The sequence below is a fragment of the Colias philodice genome, chromosome 28, assembly GCF_061535455.1.
Source record: "Colias philodice isolate Cphi_HAF_F1 chromosome 28, ilColPhil1 Martin Lab GWU primary, whole genome shotgun sequence".
Classification (NCBI taxonomy): domain Eukaryota; kingdom Metazoa; phylum Arthropoda; class Insecta; order Lepidoptera; family Pieridae; genus Colias; species Colias philodice.
In genome coordinates, this window is record NC_143113.1 from 4,681,047 (window position 1) to 4,704,299 (window position 23,253).

The 23,253-nt window shown below is 31.5% G+C and overlaps 2 protein-coding genes across 2 annotated transcripts in view; one reads left to right on the forward strand and one right to left on the reverse strand.

The window, feature by feature from the left end:
- Positions 1 to 2,807: 2,807 nt before the first annotated feature.
- Positions 2,808 to 5,312, forward strand: LOC149476347 (uncharacterized). Its single transcript, XM_089712018.1, has 2 exons — positions 2,808 to 4,080; positions 4,604 to 5,312. Exons 1-2 carry the CDS (start codon positions 2,808 to 2,810, stop codon positions 4,636 to 4,638), a joined length of 1,308 nt encoding a protein of 435 aa, XP_089568144.1. The 3' UTR covers positions 4,639 to 5,312.
- A 7,699-nt stretch (positions 5,313 to 13,011) lies between these two features.
- LOC149476348 (uncharacterized) overlaps positions 13,012 to 23,253 on the reverse strand; it is a 30,290-nt gene continuing 20,048 nt past the window's right edge. Inside the window, exons 10-20 of the mRNA XM_089712103.1 lie at positions 22,498 to 22,694; positions 21,140 to 21,275; positions 20,628 to 20,786; positions 20,270 to 20,358; positions 19,155 to 19,805; positions 18,173 to 18,292; positions 17,037 to 17,103; positions 16,567 to 16,667; positions 15,963 to 16,118; positions 15,023 to 15,155; positions 13,012 to 14,275 (exon numbers count right to left, since the gene is read on the reverse strand). Of these exons, the coding sequence (XP_089568229.1) occupies positions 13,243 to 14,275; positions 15,023 to 15,155; positions 15,963 to 16,118; positions 16,567 to 16,667; positions 17,037 to 17,103; positions 18,173 to 18,292; positions 19,155 to 19,805; positions 20,270 to 20,358; positions 20,628 to 20,786; positions 21,140 to 21,275; positions 22,498 to 22,694 (2,842 nt within the window). The 3' untranslated portion in view covers positions 13,012 to 13,242. The remainder of the gene's footprint in view (positions 14,276 to 15,022; positions 15,156 to 15,962; positions 16,119 to 16,566; positions 16,668 to 17,036; positions 17,104 to 18,172; positions 18,293 to 19,154; positions 19,806 to 20,269; positions 20,359 to 20,627; positions 20,787 to 21,139; positions 21,276 to 22,497; positions 22,695 to 23,253) is intronic.

Genomic DNA, 23,253 nt, shown 5'->3' on the forward strand with positions numbered 1-23,253 from the left:
AGTAACAACATTTGTTCTACGACTTTTGGCATAACGCAATAAATTATTTTTAAATGATTTTTTAAACTTTTATTGTACTCTCCTTACATTTGTAAGTCTATGTTCTATTCATTATCGGATGGACGACGCGTCACGCGACGCCCCCTTCCCCCTCTCGTTCGCTTTTTGTTTACGTAATTTTTGGGAGGCGTAGAGTTTATAATATTCAGACGGAAAATTAAATGAATATTTATTTTTGTATGAAAATAAAATCTAACAAATTATCAAAAGTCGTAGAACAAATGTTGTTACTTATGATGTTAGCTATCTTGTCCTGCGAGGTTGCCGGTGTTTTACAAGTAACCCTGTATAGGTCATCATTAAAACATAATAACTTAAGAAATATTAACTTTAAGCACTTTAAATGATGACTCTATCTCCTTTTTATGTGACATAATTTTGAAAAATGCCATTGTTATTGTGTCCTTTTTTCTCTGATATAATAAAAATATGTGTGAAAGAGACAGAAGATCGTACTGCAAGAACGGTAAAGATTCATAAAAAGTTTTTAAATATAGGTCGAGGAATTCCTTGCGTTTTTTTTGAATTCTGACATCATTTTTAAAGAAATTACACCAATAGGTGGAGATCGGTGTGACTGTAGTGGGCTCGATTTTTAAAATGATAAATATTAAGTTTCTCAAATTCAAAAAAGATGTTCATGTTAACTTTGACAAGCGTTTATGTAAAGTCCCTTTTTTAAAACACCGCATTGTTTTTGTTCCATAAAATATAATATTAAAATTATGTAAAGTAAGTTGTAAACAGACGTTCAAGTTATCTAAGAAAGTAAGTTATTAGCTATCGAACTTTATCTTATAAGCATTACTTAATTTGATTGGACAAATGTAGAGCGTCTGCGATATTTATTTACTTTTGGAAGTAAAACGTAAAAAATGAGGAATATATGCACATTGTTTGTGTGTTTTATTGAATAACTGATTTAACCTGACTGACTGGCTCTACTTTCTTTAAAGCTACGTATGAATTATTATGCGTGTAAAAATAATGTTTTTAATAGATAGAGTAGTTCTCGAGGAAGGTTGAAGACAAAGTGGGCGAAGCCGCGGCCGGCAGAAAGCTAGTTTGTGTATAAGATAGATGTCGCATCAAATCTTTATGTGTTATGCAAGTAGAGCAGGTGAACTGTGGATACTGTGGGATAATATTATGTGGATATTTATTTATTTATGCTTCAATGTTCTATACATTTTACTTCAATACAATGACGGTTTGTCTTGTCGCTAGGTAGCGATTTCTTCCAGACAAACGTAAATTATATTATGTTCGTGAAAAAAAAAACGTAAATGTACCTTGGTGTTTTATTTATAGTTTTTATTAAGTATTATTATAGGATATATATTAAAGTCCTTCATATGATCTAAAAAAAACAACATTAAAAGTACAATCCTAAATGCACCATCTCATAAATAAGGATTATCAAAAAGTCAAACATCTTCCAACCCTCCGTTTAATTAGAGTCTAATTAAACGGAGGGTTGGAAGATGTTTGACTTTTTTTAGACAATCGGTCATCTAAACCAACCGTGAAACTTTCGCTGAAGGTTACCGAGTTAATAGTGATGTGCTGACGATGTCGATAAATTTTTATCGATATGTTTTCTGTCTTCTACTATTATAATATCCGAATAATAGTGAGATTTAAAGAATAGATGTTTGTTTCACGCTATAATCTGGATAGTGATGAGTTGTATTGACAAAATATTTTCATAATGAAAGAAACAATATTTAAATGAATCTTTTTAAACTATATATTATTTAATAAAGGTAGTGAAGTAAAGTTATGTTTATAAAGTTGCTCAAGATGGTCGTATATATAATACAAATAAAATTAAAACACGGTTATTGTTTGCTAAACTATTTTTTATTTATATATTCAATTACTGTATGTCACAATTATTCCTTGTTCTATCTCTAGTAGCAAAATAATCATATACATTTAATATATTTTCTTCTTCATTCAACAAACAAAATTACAACCATACTCTTTTCAACATAAATAACGGAACTGAAGCTTTACACACTTTCTAATTAATAAGCATCACATTTTACAGCATTTTCACAAAAAACAATAGATCGTAAATCTTATATCGACACAAATTATCGACACTTGCCAGCACTAGCTGAACTATTATCGATGAAGCATTCCGACATGCCACACAATAGAAAGTTTATTTGTAGTGATGGGACCGTCAGCAAAAACGATATGTACTTTTTATACGTAATGTTTTTCTAGTTTACATTTTTTACGTACCTACATAATAAGTTACACATTGAGTTTTGTATGTATAATCAAATATTAATTTGAAAAAAAGAAACAATAGGTAAAGCGTTCTTGCTTCTAATGTTTTTACCATCATGACTACTCTCTATAACAGATATCAAATATTTTACATATTTTTTTTCTAATTCTATGAATTACTATAAATTCTGTTGAGTATATAAATTTATAATGTAGTTTATGTGTATCTGTGAATGCTATGGTACAAACTGTCTTTGTAAATGTTTGAAGTTTCTCGTTTTGACATTTGGTGCTATCTGTCCTTTTTCATGGTTGCTCTGTGCTGTACTGCTGTGTAATGTAATGCGTTTAACTTTTAATAAATACATCGGTTGTAAAGAAGAAGTTTTATTGAAAATATTACCAAATCCCAACAGGTTATGGGCCCAGGCATATTTAAAATATATTTTCAATAAGAGAAATCTGTAAAAGAGCAAGATTACAACCGGTGTAAAAACTAACCTAAAATGGAGGTTGCGAACTCGATGAAAATTGAGAAGTTTGATGGGAGAAATTTTAAACAATGGAAATTTCAAGTTAAATGTGCATTACGAGCAAAAGGATTGAATATCGAGAAGGCAAGACCTACAGAAACCAGTTCGCAAGTGCAATGGGACAAAGATGATGGCATGGCAATGTTCATTTTGACATCGTCCATGGATTTAAACCAAATATCTTTAATAGAAAACTGCGAGACTGCTAAACAAGTTATGTCAAAATTAGAAGCTATCTATGAACAAAAATCTGAATACAACAAGATGTTGATTCATGAAAAATTTTATCAATATTCATATAATGGCAACGATACTATGGCACAGCATGTGTCCAAGGTAGAAAGCTTGGCAAAGCAACTACGGGAGACTGGTGAGAAAATCAGTGACACAGCAATTATGACAAAAATTCTAAGTACATTACCATCAACATACCGTTCACTTAGACAGGCATGGTTGTCACTTGATGAAGGAAGTCAAACAATTCAAAACCTCACTTCTCGGCTAGTAGATGAAGAAGCCAGCCTTGCCAATGATATAAATGTTAGTGAGACAGCATTAGTGACATCAAAAAGTAATTTCATATCAAGAAGTGAAAATAAACAGAAAACTTCACAAGAAAGAGAACAAGATCATTTTACAAGGTCTACTCCAGAGGATGAGTTTCAAGAAAGTAGTACTGATGATAGTATGAAGAGCTCAGAGGATTTAGATGTAACTTATATCCCTCCAAGAAGTCTATGTTTGGAAGAGGAAGAACTGAGAAACATCACACTACGTCCACGTCGGAATAGAAACCTGGAAGTAAATATAACTGAATTGGAATTACCTAACACTTATGAAGAAGCAATGAATAGTCCAAATTCTCACCTATGGAAGAAAGCTATAGATGAAGAACTTCAGTCACATGAAAAAAATAAAACATGGATATTAACTGATCGAACTGAGAAGAAGCCTGTTTCTTGTAAATGGGTGTTCACTATAAAGAAGAATAGAGATGGAGAAATAGTACGATTCAAAGCACGACTGTGTGCACGTGGGTTCACACAAGTCAAGGGCGAAGACTATAATGAGATTTTTTCCCCTACTAGCAGGTATGATTCCATCAGGGTGTTGCTGAGCATTGCTGCGAGAGATGAACTGCATATCGAGCAATTTGATGTGAAGACGGCCTTCCTGTATGGTGAGCTCTCTGAGGAAATTTTCATGGAGGTGCCCGAGGGTTTGGAAACACAGTCTTCAAAAGTATGTAAGTTAGTTAAATCTATATATGGTCTTAAACAATCATCAAGATGTTGGAATGAAAAATTTAGTTCTTTTTTATCTTTTTATGGATTTAAACCATGTCCATCTGAGAATTGTGTATTTGTAGGATATTTTAAAGATGTTAAAGTAATATTAATTCTTTATGTTAATGATGGTTTGTTACTGGCTAAAAGTAAAGTTGTTTTATCTGAAATAATAAGAATGTTCATGCAAACATTTGAGATTAAGACTTTAGACTGTAATTCTTTTATTGGAATGGAAATAGATAAAGGAAAAGGTTATATTAGTGTAAGTCAAAGTCAATACATTCAAACAATAATTAATAGATTCAATTTGTTAGATGCTAAGGGTAGCAGTACCCCCGCTGATGTAAATGTAAAGTTGTCTAAGAATACAGTTAGTGATAAACTTATTAATTTCCCATATAGAGAAGCGGTGGGAGCATTGTTATTCTTATCTTCAATATCTAGACCTGACATAGCTTATGCTGTAAATGTTGTTAGCAGGTATGTCAATAATCCAGGTCCTTCACATGTTATAGCTGTGAAAAGAATCCTACGTTATTTAATTAATTCAAAAGATATGAGAATTGTTTATCAAGGTAATGCTGACTTAGTTGGTTACTCTGATTCAGACTTTGCAGGTGATATGGATACTAGAAAATCTAATACAGGTTATATATTTCTTATGAATGGAGGTCCTGTCACTTGGTCTAGTCGTAAACAAAATACTGTGGCATTATCCACAACAGAGTCAGAATATATGGCAGCTAGCGAAGCCGCTAAAGAAATTTTATGGCTTAGGCAATTTCTTTGTGATATTGGGGAGCCACAAGGCTCAATAACTTTAAATGTTGACAATCAAAGTACAATCAAATTGATACATAATCCTGTGTTTCACAGAAGGAGTAAGCATATAGATATAAGATACAACTTTATCAGAGAGAATGTTGCAAATAAAATTGTCAATATCAAATATATTGAGAGTTCAAATCAATTAGCTGATTTCTTAACAAAAGCTTTGCCAGCAAATAAATTTAATTCTATTAGAGATAAGATTATGAGAAATGTTTAATGTTATGTAAACTTCATATAAATGTGCCTAATGTTTAACTTTTATAAACTTCATATAAGTGTGTCTAGTATTTAACTTTATATAAAGTTAGAATAAAAAGTGTATGTAAGTTGAGTTTAACTTTATATAAATTTGGAATTAAATGTGTTTACACACACAGTTGAGAATAAAACAGTTTGTAGTTTATGTATTAGAGGAGTTATATTTTGTTCTTTATGAAAAATGTATGAAGTTAACTAGAATATTTTATGTTTGTTTAAAAAAACATTTAGTTGTCAGTTAAGTTGTTATGTCTACCTTATAAATTTAGGTGGGAGTGTTGAGTATATAAATTTATAATGTAGTTTATGTGTATCTGTGAATGCTATGGTACAAACTGTCTTTGTAAATGTTTGAAGTTTCTCGTTTTGACATTTGGTGCTATCTGTCCTTTTTCATGGTTGCTCTGTGCTGTACTGCTGTGTAATGTAATGCGTTTAACTTTTAATAAATACATCGGTTGTAAAGAAGAAGTTTTATTGAAAATATTACCAAATCCCAACAAATTCAAACTAATTCTTTAAGCCTAATTCTATAATTTGCAAAAGATAAGCACTAAAAAATAAATTTGATGCTTCTTTTTTATAAAATGCGTATATATTTTTTTGCTGCCACTACAAAACATAACAATGAAGTTTATATTGAGGTCGTGAGCATCTCATGCTGGAGGGCAGGTGTTATATTATTAGATGATACTGGTAGGGTAAAGCAACCACCGCCGGATCGAGAAGTGGATGGGCGGCTCTTCATATTATGCAGATACATCAAAAAAGAGGTTGTGAGGTTTGTATGAGATATCTAAGTTTATAATATTAGTTCAAGATGTTAATCTCAAGTCTAAACCTTTAAAGAATTCAATTTAATCGATCCAACCGCTTCAGAGACACAAGCGCATCACAACAGTCTTGTAGAGGGAGTCAAATCTACGACCTTTCACAATAGTAAGGACTAAACTGCGATAAATAAAGTCTCTTTTTTGTTCAACTACATAATACTCGAGAACAGCTCTACCGATTATGTTTCTAGATTTCTTTAATTCGTCACTGTCAGAGTAAAAGTGTAACTATTGACACATCAAAAACGTCACAAATCAGCGAAGAAAATCAAAGTTCGCAGGGTCATCGAAATAAAAACGAAAGTCATAACTGATCCGAAATACAAAATGGACGCCCATAAAAATGATTGCGCGAATTAGCCAATGCTGAATGGCCAACAGTCGGCATGACAAGTCGGGGAAAGTGACTTTCACCTATAATCCGAGTAAAAGTGTTATTTGAACAATCTTATAGGTGTAACTTTCGAATCGGTTCAATGACCTGTGGCCCATGACGTGTTGAAGCAGGAGTTATTCCAGGATGATGATATGACGTCTCTAAGAAGCTCTTTTTCCAGGAATGAGACATCATAGCTATTAGCTACCCACCTGATGAGCTGTGTGTACTTATTCCAATGCACGAAAAGGACAGTGCTATACGGGTCGGCTAGCGCCGTCACTTTCCCACCCTGGAATTGTTCCTGTTTCAAGATGTCACTGTTAACCCCCAGGGGAGAACTGTGAGATAGCAGAAATAAGATAGACGTCATCGTATTTTAGCGTGCACCCAAAATATTAGCTGCTCAGAAATTCGAAATCTTAGATGTCTTAGAGAGACAGGTAGTCTCCCTGTGTGTAAGCTTAGCTTAGTCAGTACTTATTAGTTATTAGCAAAGTACAAGTAGCTTAATAATTCATAAATATTATTTTCTATGGTTTAATCCGATTCCCAATACAGTCCACCGAGACGAGTCATCAACAAAAAAGGATTCAAAGCAATTTTATCCTACAGTGTAACTTTGGTGATTCATAAAGTACAGACGTACTTATTGCATAAGCAATACATTTGCAAATTATGGTTCAAAGCTCGTAGGAGCTTAAAAGCTTGTCAGTAGAAACGCTTTCTTTTTCATGATGCTACATACATTGCTCATTGTCATGTTATAAAAATTTAAAATTGTTCCTAAAATATTCTTGTTCAAAAAAACGATCCAAAGGCGTCAAATAATAAAGAGCCTAGGCTCTTAATGAAACGGCTGATTAAGCTAAATTAATCGTAATTGTACGACGACGACGACGAAGCTATATAAGCGACGTATGAATGTCATAACATTAAATTATATCGTGGATTAAACACACCTTAAAATATGATAACTTCTCTTATTATACCAAAATTTTGGACGACTTAAAATATTCGACCCATTGGTCCAATTTTAAAGAGTCGCCAATTTTCTTTATTCTAATGACCTCTGCCGTGGATAGAATAACAATTAAATGCTTGTAACAGTTCCGTCTAGTGTGTACAGCTTAGAAATAATGATTTTAGGTGCGGTTTAGTATAGTGGGTTGAAACGAGCCTAAAATTGTAAATCAGTTTTGATACAATACTGTTTTCTAGTCCTTTCCTACTTATCTTTGAAACAGCCCTGCCTGCAAAGTTAAAAATGGTATAAAATCTGAAAATTTTAATGAAAATTAACATTTTTTTCATTCCACACAATTTTCCTAATGTTTCATTTCTTTATACACACTACCTTTTATTTTATAATCTGAGCAATGGTTCATAGTTGGGTGTATATTACGTATTTTCCATTTCCCTTCTATATTAAGTCTATACTAACGCAACGCCATCTTTTAAAACTTCTTAGAACTACGTTAAAAGCGCAGTCACAGCTGCAGTACACCATGTAATAAATTGTGTTCGTACATTAACCAAATAATAAATACATAAAAAATTATGTATAATTTGCATAAGAAAGTATATTTTTTAGTTTTTGTGAAGAAAACTAGAACGGATGAATTTATTTAATTCGTTTCATTTCTATTTCTAAAATGCAAAACAAATTTTAAATACATATTCAAATGTGCATCATGTGTTAATATTGCTGAAATCTTTCAAAAAAGTACTAAATTTTAGAGTACATGTTGTTCTTTTGCCTAAAAATATAATTTCTGTAATTCTACATAAATTACATGCAATCACCACAGTAATCACTACATAGTATAAACAAAGTCGCTTTCTCGGTCCCTATGTATGCTTAAATCTTTAAAACTACGAAATGGATTTTGATGCGGTTTATTGCATTAGATAGAGTGATTCTCGAGGAAGGTTTTAGTATACCGGGTGTCCCACCGTTGGTATACTAAGCTCAAAGGAGGTTATAGTTTTGCATACGCTGAGTACTTAAAAAAAACTTTATATATTATATATTATTTATTATAATTTTGTTGTTTAAGCATTTTTTACTTGATCAGTGTATGCAAAACTACAAATCCTTTCGCGCTTAGTATACCGATAGTGGGACACCCTGTATAATTTTGTAGGTTTTCACAAAGCGGGTGAAGCTACGGGCGGAAAGCTAGTCAAGTATAATAAAATAAATAAAATATAAAAGTTTTCCTCATACATCATAATCTCAAACACTAACATGTGAGAAATTCGCACATAACAATGACCTTGCTATTAATCTTCAATGAAAGCCTGACCTTAAGATTTTCACTTATCCATTCCCGTGACTGCTTTCCCTGACTTAGGTTACAAAGATCAAACCGTGGTATCGATTTTCTTGTAGAAAAATTTGTGCACGAGCCAAATATTTATTATAAGTTTAATTAATTAAGATGTTTATATTTAAATTCTAATTTCATTTCCAAAATTTTATTTACTAAATATTTCGCTTTTTTACCGTTTGGTTGCCTGGCAGAGATCATTGCTTAGTGATAAGGCCGCCGATTGTACTACATCTTTCTTGTACCATATTTTCTTTTTATTGTTTCCTATTTTTAAGTGAATGTATTACAATAAAGTGTAATAAATAAATAAATAAGATAGAAATTAAAAATACTGAAAAAGATGGAAAAAGCAGATTTGAATAAAATGACACACAAGTATGTAATTCATTTTTTACTTATTATTAAATCCATAGATATGTATTTTATAGAATTGAAGGTTTCAAATGTGTGTTAGTAAAAAATGATCACGATTCACGGTGCATTTACATCATTCTAACAAAATTATTTTTGTGTAAACAGGTGTAGAGCATTCTTTCATTGTTCTTAGTGCGTTCGAAAAGATTCTATGCAATGTTCTAATACTGAACAAGTTTGAATACGAGTTTACTTTTACACTAAAAGATCACGAAAGAATGCTCTTACTCTAGCTATAGCTCTGTGTCAAATGCACCGTCAGAAAATACTTTAAATTCTTTCTGATTATTTTTCCGACCCAAATATCGACCAATAGAATTGCACCATTCGACGTCACGTGGTACAACCTACATGGTATTATACTGATAATTTTTTGAAAATTTTCTCTGGTCGTCGTTTGACGTCAAACTGACAGGTTCAATTCAATTGTGAAACATGGGGCCGTGGGCCGACATTTGGGACGGAAAAATAATCTCCCGAATACCACACGAGCTTCAAAATAGGCATGACGAAAGATTTTGAAATTCTCTTCCATAATGTGTGTATACGTTTACTATACAAGAAAAACCCTATATTTCGGTAATATACTTAAATTTAACGAAGATTAAAGCCATTTTTCAAAAAATATTTAATATCTGTGCCAAAACAGCTCGCAGGTGTCATGGCGTAGGCGTGACGTCAAACTTTGGTAAATACGTAATTATTTGTACGCATTGCGAAGAAAATTAAAAAAGTCTTTATTTAATATGTGTTATAGAAACGAATTACAAAGTTTATAAGTGGTGTGCAGTATTGCAGTGTGAATCCACATAAAAATAATGCTCAAAAATGTGTTAGTAATTATTTCAAGCGAAAAAATAATAAGAAATTATTGTATAAAGTTGGCGCGGAGAATCCCGAACCATGTATTCGTGAATTCGCAATTATATTTCTGTTCTGAGTCGATAAAGCATACGTGAAACAATAGAAAATAAATAAAAATGCGTATTCTCAACATATTCATAACAACAAAATACATCTGACGTGAGTTGTTTACTTATGCGTGACGTCACGCGTGTTTTAGTCAAAATGGCGAACTTCAGAATTTCAATGTTTTATTTTATTGATAATCTCATTAATCTTAATGTTTTTAAGATTTCTAAGTCGCTATATTTAATTTATTTATCATACATTTTCCCTTAAAAACACTAATACGATCATTTATGGATACTGTCGTCATGCCTATTATCTGGCATTTCCCTCAAGGTTCCCTGCAAACAAATAAAGTCGTCAAGTTTTTCAAGAAAAATCACTCGCGCTTCGCGCTCGTGATTTTTTAACCTTGACTTTTTAGTCTTGACTCCTTCATTTGTTTGCAACGAACCTATCGGAAAATACCCGATAATTTTGAAGCTCTTGTGGTATTATAAGTGAAAATTGATTGATGATTCTTTCGCAAAAATGTAAGGACTATGCAATAACACATAATATAAAATAGTATATAGGAAAATAGATTAACAGTGCAATAATATATTTGAGCCGTGTCAGTAGGTACTACAAGGATAGAAATTGCTATTATTGTATTATCATACATTTAAACTGAGCAATTAATTAATTATTTTCAAATTTTTGTAAACTTTTGACGTTTCATCCAAAACTTTAAGCATTTAAAAGTATAGCTTTAAAACTTGTAGAAAGCCCATAACTTTCTCCAGAGAAATGCACGGTTTCTGCATATAATACGTGGCTGCAAACCTCCCGGTAGCGATGCCTAGGGTTGCCACTTGATACTTATTTATATTCATAAAATTTTATGATATATGAAAAAATAGATAACGCAAGTGTAATTAATTTTAATATTTGATATATAAGTTGCTTGCATCGGATTCGTCTGTATTGATCTGAGATAGAGAATAGCCTATATTACACGTAAAGATGCCTACTGATAATGAATTTTAAAAATCGATGCAGTATTTTTGAGTTCATACAGTATAGGTATTTGACTTTGTTACTAATATAGGCGTGAAGTTTGTTCTCTATAATATTATGATAAAGCCATTGGACTTTAAATGCAATTTGTATTTTATAGGTATTTATTTTTTTCTTTGAAAAAACACATCAAAAGGAAAGTCAATATATTATATTAAAACAAATACATAATGATTCTATCGTATATTATTATGAAAACAAGATTTCAACATTGAATATTTCCTAAAACATAGTGTTAGAGAGAGTTTAATTCGAATCGTTATGGCTCTGTAGTTTTTTCGCGTAGAGATAATGATTTTTATTACACTCAATTCATATAATTCACACACATTATGCACACAGACAAAAAAAAATATATTATAAAATTTTCATGTCTTTATTTGCTTATCATTGTTATTTTCTACTGAATTCAATAAATTACCCATTTTAATTGAATTTTCTTCACTGTGGCAACCTTATCCATTGAGCTGCGTCACTCTCTCGCTGACTTTCCACATTATTTGCTTGTATATGGTAATGTTTAGAGCCTCCCGTGAGTAATACTCGTAACACCCCATGTTTATTTATAAAAACTGGTTAAGTGCAAATTAATCGACTGTAATGTGGGTTCTGTATGCGTTTTAATATTTATGAGACATATATATTTTAAATGACGATTCATAAATTATTATTAAATGACGATGATTTATAGCTCTATGTTGTATTTCAAATGCCTAAATACATCAAAATCATGTATAATAGACTAGCTGAACCACGCGACTTCGTTTGTTCTTAAAAGTAATATTTTTTTATGTGCAAATATTTTCTTACTGTCTGCTCCTATTGGTCGTAGCGTAAAGTTGAATAAATGATACCCTAGCCTTTTTCGGCAAATTTTCTATTTCGAATCAGTAGTTCCTGAGATCAACACGTTTAACTAAACAAACTCATCTGCTAATAATAGATTGCTTACAAATATTAAAGACATAATATGAACTCTATTTTTATGCCAATTGAAAACCGTGAGGTGGTTTATTAATTCTATCATTCATCTATACTAATATTATAAAGAGGAAAGGTTTGTATGTATAAACTACTGGACCGATTTTCACGCATAAACTACTGGACCGATTTTGATGAAATTCGGCACAGATAATCTTTAGACCCTGAGAAAGAACATAGGCTAACTTTTATTGCGAAATATGTACCACGGGAGAAGCCGGGGCGGACCGCTAGTTACATAATAAAGTAAAAGGAATTGTATGAATGACTACCTAATCAAATTAATATGCTACACATGACAATTTAAAATTAAAAAAAAACTCATTACTTTTGTGTCCAAGCTTTTTCTGGTAAAAATGCATATATTACAATAGTTATTGATCTAATTTTAACACCTAAATTCTATAATAACTTGTTATATTCTATCGGCAGTTGTTATTTATCCCTATATCCCTATGTCCCTTTGTATGCTTAAATCTTTAAATCTACGCAACAGATTTTGATGCGAATTTTTTGATAGATAGTTATCCATTTGATAGATAAGAAGAAGAGAAGATTTTCCAAGAAGCTACTAACGTTTATGTACGTGATATGACTACTGATAGTTTTGGATTCAGGGTAAAATAAAACTCAGTTTAAATAAAATGCCATTTATTCTTAAAATCTAATTAAAAATACAATCTTTACGGTAACTGCATATATCACTTATTTTTATAACGTATACACCTTATTTACCATATTATTTTAAAAGTACATTTCTCATAATTTTGCTGATAAAAATTAATTAATTGAGTATTAATTATAATTGTAATTAATTTACACATACAAAAAAACCTAAAAAATTATAATTTATTATGACATTTATTCATATAATATATTATTATTAGTATTTGAGATTTATGATAAAAAAATACAATTTTCTCCAATGTTCTAAATACTTTTTTTAGAAAAATAAATTCAAGTAATACAAAATTCAAATAAAATACAAGCAAAATTATTCAAAACGTTTTATTACAAAATGCTTTATTAAAAATAAGCCTAACCTTACTACTAATCATCGTCAATTCAACCCAAAGCCGTTTTTAAGTCAAACTGACAATATTACCCCTAAAAATAACTTTCTTAATCTTTCTTACTCTTTTCCCTTTCCAACAATCTCTTTCTAACTTCCTCTGGATTATATCTCTTTCTGTAAACTCTTTTAACTCTTCTTATGGGATTAACATTTCTTCTTATATTCTTTTTACCGTTACTATTAGTTATAACCATTGGAACTCTTTCTTCTAAACGCAGACTCTTTCCTTTTCTTGTCGTATTCGTGAATAAGTCTTTTCTATCTCTTATTGTTGCGTCATAAAAGACTTTTCCGTTAACGATTGCTTTTTTTATATTTTCCGTTGTACTTAATATTCTGGGCGGTCGAACGAAAGTTGTTTCGCTAACTTCCAGACTTCCTTCATTTAGAACATCTTTTAATTCTTCCTTTGTCACTCTTTGTATTATCCCACGTCTTTCAGTCGGAAATCTATTTTTAAAGTTGAAATCCATGAAATCGTTATCAACAGCTACTTTTTTTGATTCCAAATCTTGTTTTTGCGTATCTAAAATTCGCTTTCCACCGCGTTTTGAAGCTAGAAGTCTGCCTATAGCTTCAATTTGTTTCTCTTCCGCTTCTAATGTTTTTAAATCGGCTGATCTTTCGCTTGAATTCGCGTCTTCTATATCAAACACTTCGATAGATCTTGTAAAATCATGTAGTTTATCATCTAAGCCTTTAATTTGTTCGTAATCATCTAAATTTTCATTAACTTTAGGTGAATCGAATTCTGTGTTGTTTTTAAATTCAGCTTCTGTTGTACTTGTTGTTTCTGTTGTTGTACTCTCTGGTTTATATGTTGTTGTTGTTATGTTGTAATTGTCATAAAGATCAATTTCGTCGATTTGTGAAATGTTTCTACGTTTTTCATTTCTGTGGTGATCTTCCATGGATCTACTCTCTATATTTAGTTCGTTTGTTGGTCTGTCTGTTCGTGTGTCTGGTTGTAAGGTTGTGGAACGAAAGTTGTATCGCTCTGTTGTTGGTGTGGTTTCGTTGAATCTAAAGTAAGTTGTGTTTGGTGGTGGCTCTTTGTGCAAATATGCGATTGGCCAGTACCTGTAAGAAATATAATTTATGTAAGGTTACAATTTTTTAAACAATTTACATTTTAATTGATTCAAGCCGACGAGGTATTTTCATTTTACGTTTGATTATCCTAGCGCATCTGCTTGATATCGAAAAATTTTTGTGATTACAGTTATGGTGATATTTTGATGAAAATGAAGATTTCAAGCATTCTCACCAACAATCCCTGACGATGATAACAATATCAACAAACCTTCTTAAAACTTCTAAAATTAAAATCATTCCTTATAACATTCCTTAAGATATGGTAAAAAATAAGACACTAAAATAATTAACACAAAATAAAATAAGTTATGAATTAACTGTATTTGAACTAAACCATTGTTATTAACTATGAGGAGCTGTGTTTATTACCATATTTACATGCCAATGTGTTTTATTCATATAATTTAAAGAAATTGTAAAAACATATAAGTACATAACAATTATTGTTACCTAGGAACACCAAGACGAGCAGCTTGTGGCTGATCATCATATTGCACTGGGACCCGGTTACCAGAACATTGTCGTAGAAGATTTTATTGTTAAGAAATATAAAAAAGAGCGTGTGTGCCGAGCACACTTGTCAGAAGTGAAACTTCTTTGGCAAGATTAAAATATACCAAAATCGTCGCCTTACTACATGACGTGACGGTATTGCCATGACCTTGAAATTTTACTCTTAATGCGCCTAAAGAAGTTTCTTTCAATATATAAATAAAGATTAGAATTAAATACCTAGGAACCCCAAGACCAGCAGCTTGAGGCTCGTCATCATAATGCACTGGGACCCAGTTACCAGACCCTCGTCGTGGAGGATTGCGTTCGTATTTTATGTGGGGACGACTTTCTGTTGGTACGCGGGTGTAGCCTGATGATAAATAATTATAGATATACATAAAAAATTATAATTATATTGGTGATAAATATATAATTGATATTAGATATAGAATAGGTAAATACATTACTTAATTGCACACAAAATTTATTGGTCTAAGAGCCCGTGGGAGATCGTCCTTCACCGATTTGATAAACAGATGAGACGTATTTTTTATTAAATATTTTTTATAAACAAATATGCCTATAATTGCTTGCCTATCGAAAAGTGGTCATGGCTATTTTTAATTAAATTAACTTTCATCGATTTTTTTTTCATCACCTTCATACTTTTGATAACCAAATGTTTATTTGACTGATTGTTTCTGATACACAGAATATGCCTTGACCACTTTTCAATAGGCAAGCAATTATAGGCATATTTGTTTATAAAAAATATTTGATAAAAAATACATCTCATCTGGTTATCAGATCGGTAAAGGATGATCTCCCACGGGCTCTCCTACTATACATAGAAACACAGAAAAAGTGGACTCATAATAGAACAAATACATAATGAATAATTTTAGATTGCATGATTATTTTTTTTAATTTTTTGGCTTTGATGCAGTGTTTAATGTAAGAGAGTAAATCGAGAAGATGGGAAATAGAATTGATACAATTTGCTTTTTTACGATAACTTCTTTGAATTTAAAGATTTTAAAACTAGATTTATTAATTTCTTTAACTCAAGTTATTTGACACCTTAAAGTGATAAAATTAAATAAGACAAAAATCTAATTTAAATGTTTGAAAATTTGTATTTAATTTATATGCAAGCTAAATAATTGTTTTTCCATACCTGGCAAAGGATTCCCGTACTTATCATAATACGCTTGTGGTCCATTTTTGTACAAATCGTCCCAATATTTCCTATCTCCCTCTGGCAAGTATGGCCCGGGACGGACTCTGTCTGTTGGTTTGTTTGGTTGTCCATCTGGACGGGGACGAATCGCTTCTGCAGATAGAAAAGTTAATAATTATTACAATTATAAAAAGATTTTCCGTAGTGATAAACAATTTAAAATATTTTATTCTCACGGTGCATTCACACCAAATGAACGTAGAGCTAGAGATCATTCTTTCGTGATCTTTCAGTGTAAACGAAAACTCGTGTTCAGTGTTGTTCAGTATTAGAACATTGCATAGAATCTTTTCGAACGCACTAAGAACAACGAAAGAATTCTGTATACCTATTTACACTAGAAGAATTTTGTTAGAATGAGCATTCGCTCGTTTGATGTAAATGCACATGGATAATTTTTACTAAAGCAGAAAGCTTATAGTTACACATTTAAACCTTCAATTTTGTCAAATGCTAATATCTATAGGTTTAAGAATAAGTAAAAAATGATATAGTGGGGTTAGATGAGTTCGTTTGATGTAAATGCAGAAGCATTTCTTACCGCGATGTCCGAGCGATGGATGCGGCACATTGTGTTGATGGTATGGATAATATTTCTCGCTGCAAGGACGCCATTGTTCGTCTGATGGACCGACGTAACACCTGTATTTCATTATTATTTAATATTAAATAAATAATACAGAGACTATTAATTTTATAATAAATGATATTATGTTGGATGTCGTGTGTTTTATTTCTATATCCTATCTAGTATCTACATAATGTATGTTTAATTGGAACTTGATGACTTCAAATTACTTACATTAAGTTGAAAATTCTCTTTTTAGAATGATCATTTACATATCACTTGTATAATATTATCATTGTTAAAATTTACAAAAACAAATAACATATAGGTACATTTCGACATGATTTCACCACACAATATGTGATTCGAATCCTCACTCTTTGCAACAACAACTGAATTATAAACCAATGAACTATTAAAAAAATTTTTCGATCTATACTTACCAAGGTTTTCTAAATCCTTCGCTATAACCGCACCTATGAGTTGGGGCACAGCAATAGTCCCATGAACCTGTGATAGAAAATTAAGGCACGTTTTCATATTTTTTTTTTTATCATATTTTCAAGAATGTTTACGCCTACATTTTTTATCCTCAAGTTTATCTATTACTGAATCAATTGAATCTATCCAAATTAGTGCTGTCGTAGGTTCAAATTTTTCCTTTTTTTCACTTTGTAATAAAGTTAAAGGGAAATTTAAACTGAACACGAACGATTAATAATAATAAACAATAAAACTAACGGTCAAATTAATGTTTTCGAAATGTAAGTAGTGCTATAAATTTTCCTGCTTGATAACTGTTTATGTCTCAAACACAATTTTCCTCCCAAATTCGCCACAGTCATAAGGGGGCGCATAAAGCAAAATAACCAATCTTCTATTAGATGATACGTGTAGGTAATATGCAAGACCAAATCTAAAAAATAAAATATATATCAAACTAGATGATATGTTCAACGATTCTGTTTAATCAAAAACATAAAATATTAAAATTTACTCGATAAAAAAAAATCACCAAGTTAGCTCTAATTTTCACACTTATACGTTTTCTACTTGACATGGTAATACTTATTATGATTTTTTATTCATAAACAATTATATTAAATCATTTGCAAGATATTTGTCAGAGCATCGTGACAAAATCAAACGTTTATCTCGAGAAAAAAAGAGCGCCAAAAGTGGTTTATCGCAGATAAAACCAAAACTAAAAGCAATTACACAAAATGCTCTGACAAATATCTTGCAAATGTTTTAATATAATTGTTTATGAAAAAAAAATCATAATAAGTATTACCATGTCAAGTAGAAAACGTAAAAGTGTGAAAATTAGAGCTAACTTGGTGATTTTTTTTTATCGAGTAAATTTAAATATTTTATGTTTTTGATTAAACAGAATCGTTGAACATATCATCTAGTTTGATATATATTTTATTTTTTAGATTTGGTCTTGCATATTACACGTATCATCTAATAGAAGATTGGTTATTTTGCTTTATGCGCCCCCATAACTACTCTATATTGATGATACTATAAATAACCCCCTCCACCTCCCTAAAGGTAATTCCCCCCCAAAACTCACCAATCTCTCCCCCTTCAGGTTCACACGCCCAGTGCCCCGCGACCCGGTTTTGTTCGCAAGTAGTTCCACGTCGGCAAGGGAAACCAGATACAGTGTAGTGACGCCATGATGATGATGGTACTATTGTAAGTGAAATTAAAGTCAAGACATTAATTAAAATAAAACAAGCCTTTATTACTGACTAGCGGTCCGCCCCGGCTTCGCCCGTGGTACATATTTCGCAATAAAAAGTAGCTTATGTCCTTTCTCGGGTATCAAAATATCTCCATACCAAATTTCATGCAAATTGGTTCAGAAGTTTAGGCGTGATTGAGTAATAGACAGACAGACAGAGTTACTTTCGCATTTATAATATTAGTATGGATTACAATTTGTTACAACTTTAGTATCTTTTACAGAAAATATTTAAAATTTTCTTAAACAATTACTTTCGTATGGCTTCTTCTATCTTATCAATGGGTTTCAATTAACAGTTTGTCTTTCGACAAAGACCTCCTCTAAAGACTTCCATCTCACTCTATCTCTCGCTGTTCGCAAGCAATACAAGACATTAAGCTCTACAAAATAATTATTTTTAAAAGAAACTAAACCCCTTTAAAATTGTACTACACCAAATAATGTATTATTTGGACGCCATTAAAATATGATGAAATTAATATATCGATAATAGTAGTGTAGAATCCTGATGAAAATTTTATAAAAGGGATATAATAAACAGTAAAAAAATAAATAAACAGTAACAAGCAAAAAAAATGTGCCTCTTCAATTGAAGTTAAAATAAGAATGTGTGTGTGTGTGTGTGTGTCAGTGTGTGTATTTGTGTACCTATTTATATTATAAGTTTTTTATATCATAAGTTCATTCATTGTTCATCATAAGTTATCTCAACCATGTAACAAACTGTATTTCAGTTTATGTACAATAAAGAGTATTCATTCATTCATTCATTATTTACAAAAATATAGAAAAATACAACACTTACTCAATTCATCACTGCCTCCAACCAAATTAGGTCGTGTTGGTTTAACATATGGCCTTTCTATTGGCCTATAACTTGGTTTCTCCGGCAAATAACCAGGTTTGGTTTCATAACCTGGTCTGAAACCTGGTTCGTACGGTTTGTACGGTTTACGTATAGGTTTATATGGTTCTGGTACCGGCTTGTAACTAGGCTTATAATCAAAATCTGGATATGGTTTTGGACCAGTGTCTATAGGCCCAGTTGGACCTATAGGTCGAATAGGACCTATATCAGGTCGTATTGGTCTTACGGGTTCGTGTTCTGGTATAGGTCCAGACGGTTCATACGAACTGGGTACGTAAGGTCCGGTTGGACCACTTGGACCACTGTCAGGTAAGTAGCTAGGTCCATAGCTAGGTTTATTTGAACCTGAAATAGGACCACTAGGACCACTATCGGGTAAGTAGCTAGGTCCATAGCTTGGCTTATTTGGACCACTTGGACCACTATCAGGTATAAAGCTAGGTCCATAACTAGGTTTATTTGGACCACTTGGACCACTATCGGGTATATAACTCGGGATAGGTTCATAGATGGGTTTGTAACCAGATTCTATAGGTTTAGATGGTCCAGATGGGTAACTAGGACCGCTCGGTCCAGTTATGTATGTTTCTGAAATCAAAATAAACAGGTTATATAAATTGCAGTAATATATCCTTTAACATATTATATTTCTACATATTATTAGTCTAGTAAATTGAATTTATATATTATCCTTTTACATATAATATTATATAATACTAGCAGTCCGCCCCGGATTCGCGATTGAGTGAGTGATTGATTGAGTTTGAGTTTGAGTTATAATAAAAAAAGAATTAACGAAATCGGTTCAGCCGTTCTCAAGTTATGCGCTTACCAACACATTTTGGGATTAATTTTTATATTATAAAGATTTACATACACAGTAAACGTCATATCTTATTTTTATAAAAAGAAATGGTACACCTTGTTGTATATTAATTTAAACAAAACACAACAAAAGGTAACAAGCATATTTAGAGACTATTCATGGGACGAGAAATCAAGAGAAATATTTAATATTAAAAAAATGTATATTCTAAAGTATTAAAACTTACCAGGCGCTGAAGGTGGATCAGGTCGGGTTCCTGGATAATGTTCTTCTATTGTAGGATTGAGAGGGTGTGGTATTTCAAAATTTGGTACTCTTGAAAAAAATATAATAAAAATGTTACTCGTCTAAAACTATTATTGGGGATCTTTACTGACGCAATAGAAACAATTTTTATAAAAATAACATTTTTTTTTATTTGTTTGTTCGTGCTCAAAAATCAACCGATTTGAATGCGGTTTACCAATATATCAATTCACCAATGTATTTTAGTAACCTTAACATGTTTTTCATTACAATCTATGTATTTAAAAGCCATGAAAAAACATTCAAAAGCAAATAAAAAATAAATAAATAACACTCACTCATGCTGTCCATAAACTTTTCGCCAACATTGACCATTAAATAGATCAAATGCGAACAACAGATCGTCTGAAGAAGGAATATAATCGACACCTCGTTGTAAGTCAAAAAGACGTATTTCTGATAATAAGCAGTTATCTGTGTCTGGGGGTGCGTTGGCACTAAAACAATACAAGACAACAGTGTGATAAAAGATAATTTAATAATTAATTTGATATTCGAATCGTCAATACACAAAAAAAAATATTCTACTGAAAAATACAAAAATGACAAAAAAATCACCAGAAAACCCTTTTAAAATTTATTAATATTTCACTCGAAACGTACCTAATAAATATTAGAATGGAATAATATTCCATGTTGTAATAATGAGTAACATAAATGATAATACATTTCTAATAAAACTGAAGAAAAACTTTTAACAAGCCACACAATTTAGTTAAATATATAAATTATAACTTACAAAAAAAAACTAAACCTAAAACTAAACCTTTACTTATATAAAAATACTCACGCAAAAGAAAAACTCAAACACCTAAACGGTGCATCAGTACACGCTTTCCCGCACGCTCTATCGTCTCTCACTCGCGCTTGCCCGCGGACCGCACTGTGGGTTAGCTTCGCTGAGTTGTCGTATTGGAGGTAGCATTCTATAACGTTGTATAAAGGTTTTTTTAACGTTGTGTATAGGTTTTTGGTGATTATTTTTCCGACCCAAATATCGACCAATAGAATTGCACCATTCGACGTCACGTGGTACAACCTACATGGTATTATACTGATAATTTTTTGAAAATTTTCTCTGGTCGTTGACGTCAAACTGACAGGTTCAATTCAATTGTGAAATTATTGGCCGACATTTGGGACGGAAAAATAATCCCCCGAATACCACACGAGCTTTAAAATTATCTGGCATTTCCCTCAAGGTTCCCTGCAAACAAATAAAGTCGTCAAGTTTTTTAGGAAAAATCACTCGCGCTTCGCGCTCATGTTTTTTTAACCTGAAAAACTTGACTCCTTTCGGAAAATACCCGATAATTTTAAAGCTCTTGTGGTATTATAAGTGAAAAATCGTTAAAAGTAGGGCAATTAAAAAAGAAAAAAACCAAATTAATATTTCGGGACATTTTTCACACACGGCACAATCTGATCCCATACAAAGCTTTCGCTTGTGTTATGGAAACCAGATGGCGGATAAACATACATATATAATTTTTAAATAAATACTTATATAGATAATTAACACCCAGACACAGAGCAAACATCTATGTTCATCACACAAATATTTGCCCCGGGTGGGAATCGAACCCACGATGGCTTGGAAGGCAGGGCCACTACCAACCAAACCAACCGGTCAGTCATCAATTGTTTTCAATGTGTGTTAAAAAAATTAATAAAGTAGAGAAAAAAGCATTTTCATAAGTAAAAGTGGTTGAATTATATGGTTGAATAGCATAATTAGGAATGGGGTTACTCAAGGATCAGTATCAGGTCAATAGTAATAGAGTGAGACGTCGTATTGTTGGTAGCATTCTATAACGTTGTATATGTGTTGTTTTTTGTTATAAAATCGTTAAGAAAAGGTTAGTTGATTTTAGTGTGTGAAAAAATGAAATAAAGTAGGGAAAAAAAACTAAGAATATTGTTATTTTAGATTTAATTATATGGTTGAAATGCATAATTAGGAATGGGGTCACTCAAGGATCTATATTAGGTCTTACAGTATTTATTTTGAAATATGTATTTTAATATACTCTATTAAACTATTAATAAAAAAATATATTTTATAAATACTATTAAAAAACTACACATTTATCTAAAATTATAATATTTTTCATATTCATAGATTTCAAACAATCCAAAAATCCTTACGTGCGTCCTTATGCTGTACATCATCATACAGCGCTGGTTCGCATCCCCTCCCATAATTACCACGAGCATATAGCTCATGGGCTGCAGCATGTAGACCACCCCCAACACCCCCAACACCCCCTGGATCTAAGGATGTGGGTGGTGATGATGTGAGGATACAGTTTGCTAGGTCATCACCTATTGTTGGTGCTTCGAACCTGTGTAATGACATTATTTTAATATTACCTATAATACAAACGTTTTCGAATGCGTTTAAAAATTGTACATTTTTTTACTGAAATTTAATTGCAGATTATTATTTACCATATAGAAACCAACATAGGAAAGTCACGATTTAAGCAACAAAACTAACATAAAGTTCTTAATAATTTCATTTTCATTTCATTTCATTTCATTTATTCAGCTAAATAACACATAAAGTTACACATAAAGTTAATATCATAAACTTATTTGAAAAATTATACAATAAAAATAGGAGGAACTCCGGTATCTGTGTTAGTAAAAACTGTGCTACAGATACCTGCGCCCACCCCTCAAATGAACTAGAAATGACTATAATTATAATTTATTAATCTCCAGCATATAAAATTTATTTCCAAACAAAACACTACAAAATTGATAACCAATCAGAACAATTTAAAGGATAACAAATCAATACATCACCTAAAACTAAACAAAAATAAAATACATTAAAACAACACATCACCTAAATGACCAAAACTTTATCAATAACAAATAAAAGTCAATAAATCAATA

Excerpts from the sequence above, each read along its gene's own strand:
- LOC149476347 (XM_089712018.1), top strand. The coding sequence starts at position 2,808 with ATGGAGGTTGCGAACTCGATGAAAATTGAGAAGTTTGATGGGAGAAAT. Across the intron at positions 4,081-4,603 it reads AACACAGTCTTCAAAAGTAT|GTATGTCAATAATCCAGGTC; the intron begins GTAAGTTAGTTA and ends TGTTGTTAGCAG.